The sequence below is a fragment of the Henckelia pumila genome, chromosome 3, assembly GCF_033568475.1.
Source record: "Henckelia pumila isolate YLH828 chromosome 3, ASM3356847v2, whole genome shotgun sequence".
Taxonomy (NCBI): domain Eukaryota; kingdom Viridiplantae; phylum Streptophyta; class Magnoliopsida; order Lamiales; family Gesneriaceae; genus Henckelia; species Henckelia pumila.
The window spans coordinates 203,004,662-203,017,965 of NC_133122.1; the positions used below are offsets into that span (position 1 = coordinate 203,004,662).

The 13,304-nt window shown below is 38.0% G+C and overlaps 1 protein-coding gene across 1 annotated transcript; it reads right to left on the reverse strand.

Moving 5' to 3' along the window:
* Positions 1-9,039: 9,039 nt before the first annotated feature.
* LOC140892233 (F-box protein At5g67140) lies at positions 9,040-11,540 on the reverse strand. Its single transcript, XM_073301050.1, has 5 exons — positions 11,109-11,540; positions 10,877-11,023; positions 10,098-10,233; positions 9,901-9,999; positions 9,040-9,488 (listed from the first exon to the last, which is right to left on the reverse strand). The coding sequence occupies exons 1-5, from the start codon at positions 11,213-11,215 to the stop codon at positions 9,276-9,278; spliced, it is 702 nt and encodes a 233-aa protein (XP_073157151.1). The 5' UTR covers positions 11,216-11,540; the 3' UTR covers positions 9,040-9,275.
* Positions 11,541-13,304: the final 1,764 nt, after the last annotated feature.

Genomic DNA, 13,304 nt, shown 5'->3' on the forward strand with positions numbered 1-13,304 from the left:
AATGACTGTAATAACAAGTATATATTATGCTGCTAGGATGCAATGAACTATACCAAGATGGAAAAATGAAAGCCAAAACATTGGAAATTTGGAATAATGAAGGGACTTTTTTATACTTACATATTTAAGTGTTTGAGGACATGATGTTATATATCATAAAAAGTGCAACACAAACTCAAAAATTAAATGACATCTTTAATCGTCATAAAATAATTACAAGAAATTTGAGAATTCCTTGTTAGAACAGAGCAAATCAACTTCTTGTCCATAACAATAGAGCAAAGATGGTGAGAGCATATTCTATCATAATAACAACTAATTATTAGACCATATTATCTCTGCAGTATTGTCTCTGTCCATTGCGTTTCTCTCCATTGCATGTTGGAAAATATAGATAAAGTAGGGTTCACAGACTGCGAACTCAAAAAAACGGAAACATATTGAATAACATCAGTCATTGGATAACCTGATTCAGTAGAACCATCTTCTTGGTACTAACGACATCCCAAAAGCCATCATTACATCCAATCCATGAATTTTCCGAGTTACAATTGCGCAAAAGAAACACAGAAATCCTTCGAATATATATCATGCAGAGGAATGGTATTCTGACTTGTAGAATCACACATATAATCTATGTTTTGGAAGTTAGATGCAGATATAAGTTGAGTTGGGGGTAAAGCATATTGCCCAAAAATTCTGTTTTCTGAACATCTTAGCCGCCAAATAGAAAACTAATACTTTTGAAGAAAAAAAAAATTAACTTCAAATGAATATGAAAGCAATGAAAAATTGACTTCCTAATCATTATTCAAGCAATTTAATTCAAGAAGAATAAAAGTGGAATTTTCTGAGAAACACTCACCAGATTAAGTTTGTTCTAATGGATAGGCTGGGCAACTTCTGCGGTGCTGAGTTAGAAAGACCACCTTCTAGCAGCACAACTCGATCATCTTACTTATCAATTTTATTTTCCATTTCGAGAAGATTTATATCTCAATGACTGCTGTCATAATAACTCAGTACCATAAGATGAGATATAATTGAAAAGAATTATCTTTTGCCCTTGGATTTCTCAGAGAATCTAAAATTTTTGACTGGAAAAAAGCCACACATTTCAATTGTAAGGCATAATAATGCTTCAGGATATGGAAATATTTGTAGACTGTAATTTAGAAAAGGACAACAGAAAACCGAGAGGAACTTCAATATCGTTATCATTCGAACGATAGCATTACAAATCAATTACGCTACTACGCCAATACAAATAGCATCGAACTAAGTTAAATTCACAAATTCCAAGCAAAATGTACAAATTTCAATTCCAAATCCACTCCTCAAAGATAGCAAGGCATGTAACTGAAAATAAAGATGAATTAGAAAATTACAGGATCGAGATAGATGTTGCCATGGACATTATCGTAGATGTGATTCGAGAACCTTCGATCGATATAGATGTTGCCATGGACAATAGCAATTCATTCAATGAAACATTAATTACCTAATTGGAGTACAAAATAATCCTGGGACCATTTTACTTAGATTTGAACAACAATTCCAACAGAAGAATTGTGTCTCATCAACCATCATATCCATTTTGCATAAACAGGGGAACTTGAGAACCATTTTCAACAAATGTTACACTACAAAGAGACAATTGCTTTCCAGAACAATAGTTGGATTATAATATAATATAATTATTTTGAGTCATCAAGATTTTTTGGCCAACAAATTAATTTCGACTGAGGCAAGTAGAATATAAAATCAAAGCAAAAAAGCGAAGAAGAATCAATAAATCAAAATGAGTATCAAATCATCATACTATCCCTTAAAAAAAATCAACATACCATCGCGCCAATGCATCAACAGGCATTTCATAACCATATCTCAAGCGAACCCCAGCAGCTTCGCTCCTTGCTTGTTGAACCAAAATCCTCGCATCAGCTGGAAGGGGACCAACAAAAAGGATAAAAAAACCAACTTTTGACAATAAAAACGACATGTAACCTAAAATTTCGATTTTGTTCTCAAATTCTGCAGATTGAGTGAAGCGAGAAGATCGACTGAGTGATTGAGTGAAGCGAGAAGGTCGATTGAGAGAAGTGAGTAAAGGTGAGAAGATCCACTGAGCGATTGAGAGAAGAAGGTGAAGAGATTGAGCGACTGAGAGAATATAGGGTAGATCAAGCGGAGAATAGAATACGGGTCAAATACCAATCGGACCGGGTAATTTCTTTTGTTGGGTTGACCCGTTTCTCCGTGAAACAGTCTCACAAGAGTGTTACTCTAAAATTAATTATTTTGGTACAATTGATGATAAGATATGATCTTATGAAAGGATAAGATAAAATTTGATTTTATCTTTTTAATTATGATGTCATTGCATATTATCCAATTATTTAATTATTAAATTAATTATTGGATAAAAGGATGATCGATTGCCATGACCAATTTGGTAGGTGTATGTTGGGTTATTTACATTTGGTTTTATTGTTGTTGGGTTTTATTAATGGGCTTGGTTTATAGCCCAATTTGAATTGTTATTTGTAATAAAAAGTGGGCCTGGTTTATGGCCCGTTCCCACTCTTAAATATGTATCCCCTACTTGTCATCGAAATTTATTGTAAATTTATTAGACTTAGTGGGAGATAAAGATTTGAAGACAAAGGTGAGTCCAGCAGACAATAAAGACCGAAGAAATGTAAATTGGAAGCTCAATGTAATAGGATTGCATTGCATACTTGCATATCACCTAGGATTGGACTTAGACTCGTGATTGGCAACCACGGGTCGATTAGTGATTGGGATCGATCATCCTTTAAATAATATATGATATTATTGTTGTATGCATGTTTAGACTAAATTGTATGAATCCCGCAAGCATACAAACTTTAAAAGATGAGACGAATTTTCAAAATTAAAAATCCCTCATTTTAAATATGATTTAAAATTGATATCAAGATAAACAAAAGGGAATTTAAATATTGTTTAAATGTTCCTACCTTCCATCAACGATCAATGTATGAGATGCTACCCGCGGGCACGGTCCGGCTCATATTATTGGGGGGGGCCCGTTCGTCGGAAAGCTGTACATTGGATCGACACATGTTGTAAGTTGGGTGGAACTCCCATGAGATTGACTCATATTATTGGGGATCCACATGGCGACCGTCCATCATAACTTAATATTGATGGGTAATCTTGACATGTCACAATAAACGACGTCATATTATTGGGCCTTTATTGAACATGAGGTAAAAACATGGGGTTGCTTTGGAAGCAATTGGGCTCTACCTTTTGAAAATTATGGTTGGCTGATATTATTCGGGACTATAGTTTGTCAATTGGACTCCATGTTCCCACTAAGAAAACTAGTTTCCCGTTTTCACTAGAGGGTAGTGAAACCGTTAAAATAGTGAGAGTGAAATTCATAAAATAAATTTCGCCATATTTTATGTCTTAGTAAATTAATTAAGCAATCATCGATTATTGTCTGTTTCATCTCAGTATATCATTATGATGAATCTTCGTAATCCACATATTTCAATTCTTGAACAAAACAAACTTTTTGGCGCAAACTATACGGAATGGTTCCATAAGTTAAGATTGTCCTAAGTTCGGAAAAGATTTTCTAAGTGTTAGAAAAGGATCCTCCGAAAACAGCCCCGGCTGATGTAACTTCGGAAAGGTTGGCCGAGCTAGAGAAATGGTAGGACCATGATCTCAAGGCCAAATGTTACATGCAAATATGGACAAGTCTAAATAAGTTTGCCATCACTGCAAGAAACCCGGTTACTGGAAGCGCAACTGCAAAGAATGTATATCGAGTAGTTACGAACTACAAAAGATATATTTTATAAATGTTTCACTTAATACTATTTCTTGAGTATTGGATACCAGATGTAGATCTCACATTTGCAATGAGTTGCAGATGATGACAAGAAGTTGTAAGCTTAGGATGGGTGAGACCCAGTTAAGGCTCGGGAATGGTTCCAGAGTTGAATCCAAAAGCTATGGGAAACATTTGTTTAATTTTGCAAAAACAATTTTTAGCTATATTTTGAGAGAGATGTTTTTATTTGTACCAAGATTTCATTAAAACATTATTTCTCTTTCTATTCTTGATAGAGAAGATATTTCTTGAAAATTTGCGAATAAGATTTGCAATATTTACAAGAATGAATGTTTGATTTGAAATGAACAATTTAAAAACGATCTATATAACTCAAAATTAAAAGACGTTCCAATTAATTATGTTGATAAACCGGTAACAACAAATAAAAGGAAAAATGATAGTCAAAACCCGGCAAACCTTTGGCATGCTAGGCTAGGTCATATTTCCTCAAGGAGGATGAACAAGCTAGTGGGAGAGGACATGTTTGATATGTCTGATATTAACTCTCCACCTACTTGTGAGTTCTGCCTAAAAGGAAAAATGACTAAATCTCCTTTCAAAGGAAAGCCTGAGCGTAGTCAAAATCTGTTGGATTTGATCCATACAGATGTTTGCGGACCATTTAGTATCGGTACTAAATTTGGTCACACCTACTTCATTACCTTTAATGATGATTATTCTAGGTATGGGTATTTATATTTAATAAAATATAAGTCTGAATCATTTGAAAAGTTCAAAGAATTCAAGGCAGAAGTAGAAAACAAACAAGGTAGAAGTATTAAAGCACTTCGATCGGATCGAGGTGGAGAATACTTAAGTACCGAGTTTTTGAGCTATCTAAAAGAGAATGAGATTCTCTCTCAATGGACTCCTCCTATGACACCTCAGCTGAATAGTGTCTCGGAGCGTCGCAATCGAACTTTGTTGGACATGGTTCGATCTATGATGAGCTTCACTGAGCTCCCACCTTCGTTTTGGGGCTATGCGCTTGAAACGGCGGTATTGTTGTTGAACAATGTCCACACTAAAGCAGTAGATAAAACTCCATACGAGTTATGGAATGGCAAAGCTCCTAAGTATTCGTACTTAAGGATTTGGGGATGTCCTGCTTACGTGAAGCAGACAGTGGGAGATAAGTTGGATAGTCGATCCACCTTATGTTATTTTGTAGGATATCCGAAGAATTCAATCGGATATTATTTCTATCATCATTATGAGACAAAAGTGTTTGTTTCGAGGAATGCCACCTTCATGGAGAAGGAGTTCTTATTAGATAAGAAAGGCAAGATGATGGAACTCGAAGAAATTCGAGAAGAACCCGAGATACAAAATAACGACCACACACCTCAAGAACCTTCAACGGGCACGCCTATATCTAGGAAATCCGAGAGGACTTCTAGACCTCCTATTCGATATGGTCTTCTTCTTGAAGGGGATCAAAGTGAACCCGACATTGGATGTGATCCAAGAAACTTCAAGAAAGCAATTTCTGATGCGGATTCTAATTTATGGCTTGAAGCTATGCAGTCGGAAATAGACTCGATGCATACAAACCAAGTTTGGTCTTTAGTAGATCCTCCCGATGGAATTGTTCCAATAGGGTGTAAATGGATCTACAAGAGAAAACTTGGGCCTGATGGTAAGGTACTTACCTACAAGGCACGATTGGTAGCAAAAGGTTATACTCAAAGACAAGGAGTTGACTATGATGAAACCTTTTCACCAGTCGCAATGTTCAAGTCCATAAGAATCCTTATTGCCATAGCAGCATGGTATGACTATGAGATATGACAAATGGATGTGAAGACTGCATTTCTTAATGGAAACATTAAGGAAGAAATCTATATAATGTAGCCCGAGGGATTCACATCCATGAAAAGCGAGCATAAGGTATGCAAGCTTCAGAGATCAATTTATGGTCTCAAACAAGCATCAAAAAGTTGGAACCAGAAATTTGATGAAACAATAAAGGACTTTGGTTTCATCAAAAACCCGGAGGAACTGTGCGTGTACAAGAAAGTAGTTAAGGATGCGGTGACGTTCTTAGTGCTTTATGTTGATGACATCCTACTCATTGGGAATGACGTAGGGATGTTGCAGTCAACAAAGATATGGTTATCAGGTAGATTCTCGATGAAGGATTTGGGTGAGGCATCCTATATTCTAGGGATACAGATCTATAGAGATAGATCTAAGAGAATGATAGGACTCACTCAAGCAACCTAAATCGACACCGTATTGAAAAGGTTTTCTATGGATGAGTCCAAGAGAGGACATCTACCTATGTGTCATGGAGTTTCTCTATCCAAGTCTATGTGTCCCAAGACTGACGAAGAGATAGAGAAAATGACACACATACCATATGCGTCAGCCATAGGTAATATTATGTATGGGATGATATCTACCAGACCGGATGTAGCCTTTGCTCTGAGTGTCACGAGCAGATATCAGGCCAACCCCGGTCAAATGCATTGGAAAGCCGTGAAGGATATTCTTAAGTACTTGAGAAGGACTAAGAATATATTCATGGTTTATGGAGGAAGAGAATTGAAATTGGAAGGCTATACCGACTCTAGCTTCCAAAGCGACGTGGATGATTCGAAGTCAACTTCTGGATTTGTATTCATGCTCAATGGCGGTGCTGTCTCTTGGAAGAGTTCCAAGCAAGACACCACAGCGGATTCCACCACTGAGCCAGAATACATTGCAGCATCAGCTGCTGCTAAAGAGTCCGTTTGGATGAGGAATTTCGTCCAAAAGTTGGGCGTAATTCCTAAAGCTGTTGGTCCAGTTTCGGTGTACTGCGACAACACTGGTGCCGTTGCTCAGGCAAAGGAACCAAGGTCTCATCAAAGATCCAAACACGTACTGAGAAAATACCACATCATCCGGGAGATTGTGGAAAGAGGAGACATCACTGTCGAGAGAGTGACCTCTACAGACAATATCGCTGATCCACTTACTAAGCCCTTGCCAGGACCATTGTTTGACAAACATCGCGAAGCAATGGGATTGCGTAGTGTGACTAGTTGGCTTTAGGGCAAGTGGGAGATTGAAAGAGTGGGTGCCCGGTTAGCCAACTTGTGGCTAAGGGCTTTTGTGACTCTATGTATAAACAATCTTTGTTTAATATAATTTACATTCATTAATGACATTTTCTTTGTCTTTCTTCATATTGTTATATTGTGATATACTATTGATGTTTAGATAAAGACCTTGAATATACTATAGTGTAAGTAAGATGCGATAGTGAATAAAAAGAGATCACTATTATGAAACACATCTTATAGTCACTGTATATTCTAAACAGTTCCTAGTCAATTGAGCCGTCTGCTAATAAGGATAAGGATCGCTCGAGATTGAGACTAGCATTTGTGATGCCAAGTACCACGTTTCATTGGTAATGGACATGGAGATGTTCAAAGCATGCAAATTGATATTCATATGATGAATGATCGAACTACCCTATTCGGACTTTCCAAGTGGTTATCACTTATCGAGTGGATAAAGTCCGCGGTTTTGGTTGTACACCATTAGTCCTTACTACTTGAAACATCATTGAGACTCTATATGCTAGTACTGTACTTTGACTCGTTTACCGACTTTATTGGGGTCAACAAGTGTCGGGATTGGGTACAGTTACGACACATATAGGAGTCGATGCTTTGTTGTCAAGGATTCACCACATACTTGCGAGTGTGGATATCCTATGCGATCTGAGTAGATATTAGTGTGACGAATTTCTGGCCAGAGTACATGATGTGTTTTAGGTTACTCGGTTTTCCTAGTAACACATGCGATGTCACTATTTGATCTCCAAGATGTAATGCATAGTTATCGAATCTCGAACGACTCTCGATACACCAATGGTTGTTGATTCGATCGGGATATATGGATGAAGGGACCGTACTGTATGCTAACCAAAATCTACTGGTTCTTGCAGGCACTATCAGTGATACCTAGGGAATCATGGGGCGATGTTGCTAGGCGCTCTTACCATGATTCGATGGGTAAGTCAGAAATTGTTGTTCCGAGTCACAAGGAGTTGTGAGCCCATGGCTAGCTGTATCCCTGAACCATTGAGGGTCACACAAGTAATGGATTACTAAACCCCGTTGAGATAGTTAAATTTAAAGAGTTAAATTTAATGAAAGAGAAGTTGGACATCTTAACTAAAAGGGAGTGGAATTTCCTAAAATGACATAGGGATGGACATTTTTGGAAATCACTGAATTCGGATTCAAAAAAAATTATCTTGACTTTAAAAGGTGCAGAAATGATTTCTGTGCACATTGGTGAAATCGGTTTATCAATCGGAGTCATGATGAATTTTATATTAATTTCTATAATAACGGGCTTGGCTTGTTGGGCTTAAGTTATGGATTTTGGGCCCTAAGGAGTTAGAGTTCTAACATAATTATAACTTAATCTAGTCTAAAAATTATATATATATATACATATGTAGGGTTCGAAATTCTCACTAATTCCTCCTTGCAATTTTCGAACACTACATAAAATTTCTAAGGGATTTTTCGAAAATTCCCTTCTCCCTTTTGAGAAAATTCGATCTGTGATTTTTTCGAAAAATCACTTTCTGAATTAACAAATCAAATCTGTTTATTCTCTTCGATAAAGATCTGATTGATTTCTAGTGCAATCAATCAGAGGGTTTTTGTTTTCTATTTGTGGACTTAATTCCGGAGGTTGATCGTGATAGTCATCGGTTTCCGGGATTTACAAGAAGAGCAGATTAAATTCTATTGGAGTCCATAATCAAGCCTTTGCTTGAATAGGTAAAAATATTTAATTGTGTATTTATATTTTTACTTGTAACAATTTTAATCGTTAGGATTTGATACCCACGATATGGAATCGCTCCATATCGAAAAATAAAAATTTTTAAACTTCCGTTGCTCCGGGTATCACATCCGTGTGATCAGAGAACGCATGTTCCAACAAATCTAACATGTATCAGGATACTGGGAAACACATGAGTGCTAAATACTGTTAAAAAGTAAAATCTTGTAAATTCCCCACTTGTATCGAAGAGAACAAATACGGTTGATTCAACAAATACCCATGTGCCAGAATTTTTTTAAAGAATTTCTGAAGAACTCTTCATGTCTTTGGAGATAGCTTAAATGGTACTCTCCGAATAAGTATAAACAAAGATAATCAATGAACCACAGAAGTTTTGGAACTGGCTTTAATCTTACAATGTTATCACAAAACCCGAAACAGATTAACAAAATAACCAGATTATTGATAAATTGAATAATGAACCATCAGTGGTTCTTGAATGCTGGCCTTTTTCTTAGTGAATTTACATATATACCAAGATGATAAACCTGTACACTTTTCAATGAGAAAAAAAGAAGCCTTAATGGACTGCCCGCAGGTGGGATCTTCCCTCGCCTAGCAACATTCCTTTTGGTTGTATTTGAAGAGCGGGACTGATTGTTAGCATACCAATGAAGCAATCCAAAGGTACCCTAATGCCCCATACATTGATGGATTCGAGCTTTCGACATTTATTCACAAGTACTAGAAGTCCATTCTCAGTTACATGGCGACAACCCCACAACACTATACTCTGGAGAAAGGGGAAGATAATAACAATATCAGCTAAAAAGATCTTGTAGCTCTAAAGAGTTTTGCAAATTTTGCTCGTTTCTTAATTGCACTTTTATATTTGATCCGTCGGCTAAACAAAATATTAATTTGATGAAAAATTAAGGAAATTTGCAAATAATAGAGAACCTCAGCTAAAGTCCCAAGCTTTCATTAAAGGTGAACTTTATTTGCATCTATTATTTTTTAAAAAACACACGAGTTTTTTTTTTTTTTTTTCATAAACTGAAGTGTATCTAACATATAATGAAATGCAACTAACACCAATCTTTCCTAATATTTCCAAATTTTTTGTACGAATTTTCACACCACTCGCATTCCAAAGTTTTGCAAACCATACTGGGAAACACAAATTTTCCTCTACTAACATGTACCTTCAAGTGAGGACAGCTCTCCGCGATGGCAATCAAGGAAGAGTCCGTAATAAATGTACCACCAACATTCAGGTGTTGTAGTGAAGTAGCTTTCGAAATCTGGATGAAAAAGAAAAGCCAATCAGATGCTATGCAAATGCTTAAACTTTGGTTCAAGAAAGAAATATGATGAGAAAAAATAGCTCCTGAATTCATACAAGTTGAACAACTCCTTTATCTGTAATTGCTGCCAAACCCCACAAAGAAACTGAAGAAAGATTGCCAATACATTTTGCATTAGACATTTGGTACAATCCATAATCAGTCATCATGCAACCCCAACGGCTTCTTGATCTGTACCACATACCAAAGGTATCAAGATACAGGCAGCTGGATAATCTCCAATGTTCATATCAGATTATGTCATCTTCCAAGAAACAAAGTAAAACAGAACTTAATACATGGTCTGCTTTGATGATATCATATCGTTTACAGCCTTATAACTGAAACACGTTTCATGAATTCTAATCCATAACCACTTTTCTCCAAATATGCAGTTTCCTCCTAAGAACTAGGACCGGGAGAATCTCAATGTATCCATATGTTAGAAGGTTTCCAGTAGCTCCAATTGAAAATGGACATATTACTCAACGAGTCTCCAAGAATACAAGATAACAGGGAAAAATCCAGTTGATGTGAATGGACCATTTTAAACGAAAAAGATCTGAATTTTTTTATTTGCAAGTCTCCAAGCACAAGTCATAGACAAGGCCTATCACGATGAATTTGACTGGTATATGCTTCACATATACGGTTGCATCACAGAAATGATTGCCCATATGGCTTGTAAACCTATAATTCTGAACCTCCAGACAACAAATTAGCTCTGGAACTAGGGACACTCAACTCAAGGAATCAAAACCTTGAATTCAACCACCACAGTTCATCCCAGAATTTCAATGATCAATTAAAAAGAATAATAAATAAAATAGCATACATGTCCAGGTCTTTGAGACCATAAGCTAAAAGAACCAATCTTGTGGTAGATTCATCGTCCATTTTCCACCCAGAAAAACTGAGTATCCTCCTCCGAGCCAAAGATTCCTTCACTCCTTGCCTCCATTTCCGACACACCCTGCTTACCCTATACACATAAATATACAACACAAACATAAATACACAAAATAATTCAACCCAAAAGAAGATTTTCACAAATAAAATCAACCCACTGAGCCAAATCTTTGAAGCAAGTCAAGATGGTAAATATGTGGGCCAATAAATCAAGAGGCAGACGATCAATTACTGCTTCATTCTCTCCTTCCATAGCTACAACCATGATCAAGAATTGGGATATAAATTATAAGTAAGAAACTAAAAGATTATTTTTTTGGGATTCTTTAATCGGGATTTTTTGTGCTTGATACGTTGGGAGAAAAACGAAAGGAAAAGGGTCGCAGTTTTTGGCGCTACCCAACAAAGAAAAATCTGATTGGCTTACTCATAAATACGCATATTTGTACATACACACATATACCTACAGAGAGCTAACCAAAGAAAGGTGATGAACACAGAGTGTGGTCATCTTTTACCATTCTATGTTGGGATTGTGAAATTTTGTAAAATCTAATTGCACACATAAATGTCCTTTGACTTGACATATGAATAATCTCTCTCTCTCTCTCTCTCTCTCTCTCTCTCTCTCTCTCTCTCTCTCTCTCTCTCTCTCTCTCTCTCTCTCTCTCTCTCTCTCAAATTTTTTTTTAAACAACCATATAAAAATTTCCAAAAGAAGAACAGCTTGAAACAAGTAACTATTCGAAATATATCTTTATAAATCTTGTGTATATCTTATGTATCTTTTTATTTATTTATTTTCTTATCTCTATCTCGTGAGATTGTATATAAATATACATTATATCTTTATTTCTGAATATATGAAAAATATATTCTCCAAACATTTCTACATGCTATCAAGAGCTCCCGGCCTACGCCACTAAACCCTAGCCCTACCACGCCGCCGCCCCTCCTCTTCCAATTTTTTTTTTCCGGCGATTAACATGAATACTGCACCCGGTCCGGCTATCACACTTCCGATCTCCTTCAATGTTGCTGCTCATGCGCCTTTGAAGCTGTCACCCACAAACTATCTTTCCTGGCGTCTCCAGTTCATGACCCTCATCACTGATCATGATCTCCTTGGATTTATTGATGGATCTTACCCTTGTCCACCATGGACCATCCTCGTCGCCGCCACGGCCACGGCCGCCGCCGTTCCTGCCACTTCCTCTTTGAATCCTGCGTATATCGCTTGGATCCATCAAGACCAATTGATTCTGAACATCATCATTGGATCCCTCTCTCCTTCCTTGATTCCATTTATTGCTACTGCCACCACTGCCGCCGACGCCTGGACCACTCTTTCCAATACCTATGGCAAGCCCTCTCGTGGTCGCATCACTCAACTCAAGACACAACTTCGGAATCCGGTCAAGGGATCCCAAACCATCACTGAATTCATGCAGTTTATCAAATCAAAGGCTGATGAATTGGCCCTCATGAATGCTCCACTTGACATCGAAGATCTTACAATCAAAGTTCTGCATGGACTTGATGATGATTACAAGGAGCTTGCTCACGCCATTCAAGCCCGTGACACTGCCATCTCGTTTGAGGAGTTCCATGAAAAGCTTCTCAATCATGAGGCTCATCTTGTGGCTCGACAGGGCTCTCTTTCTGCCCTTCCGGAAACAGTCCACTCGACCCAGTGCCCCAACCATCAAGGCCGCTGCCCGCCACCTGCTAATGTTGTCGGCGCCTCCACCGCCCAGCCTCGTCACGACGATTCCTGGAACCCGCGACCTTCGTTCCACCAGCCCACCCAGGCGCAGGGCCAGCGTTTCTTGCACCCGTATCTGGGGCGCTATCATCTTTGCAGTCGTCAGGGTCACGCTGCTCGGCGCTGTCCCGACGTCCAATTTACTCCAGCTCCGTCTTTTGCGCCCCATGGTGGTCAACCACGTGCTGCTCCGGGCTCGCCATTTTCCTCGGTCGCCGCTTATACTGCTGCCTCGCCTGCGTCATCTGACTGGCTCCTAGACTCTGGCGCCACACATCATGTCATCGCCGATTTCTCCAACCTATCTCTCCACACTCCGTATGCTGGCTCTGATGGAGTTGTTGTTGGTGATGGCAGTGGTCTCCCCATCACTCACACAGATTGTCTCCTACCACCCTCTAGTTCCTCTAAGCTTTTATTTCCACACGCCCTATGCGTTCCTTCAATTAACAAAAATCTGTTATCTGTGTCTCAACTTTGTAAAACTAATGATGTCATTGTTGTTTTCTCTTCCTCTGATTTTCAGGTGAAGGATACTCGCACGGGGACTGTTCTCCATCAGGGTCCACTTAAAGGTGGTGTTTACTCA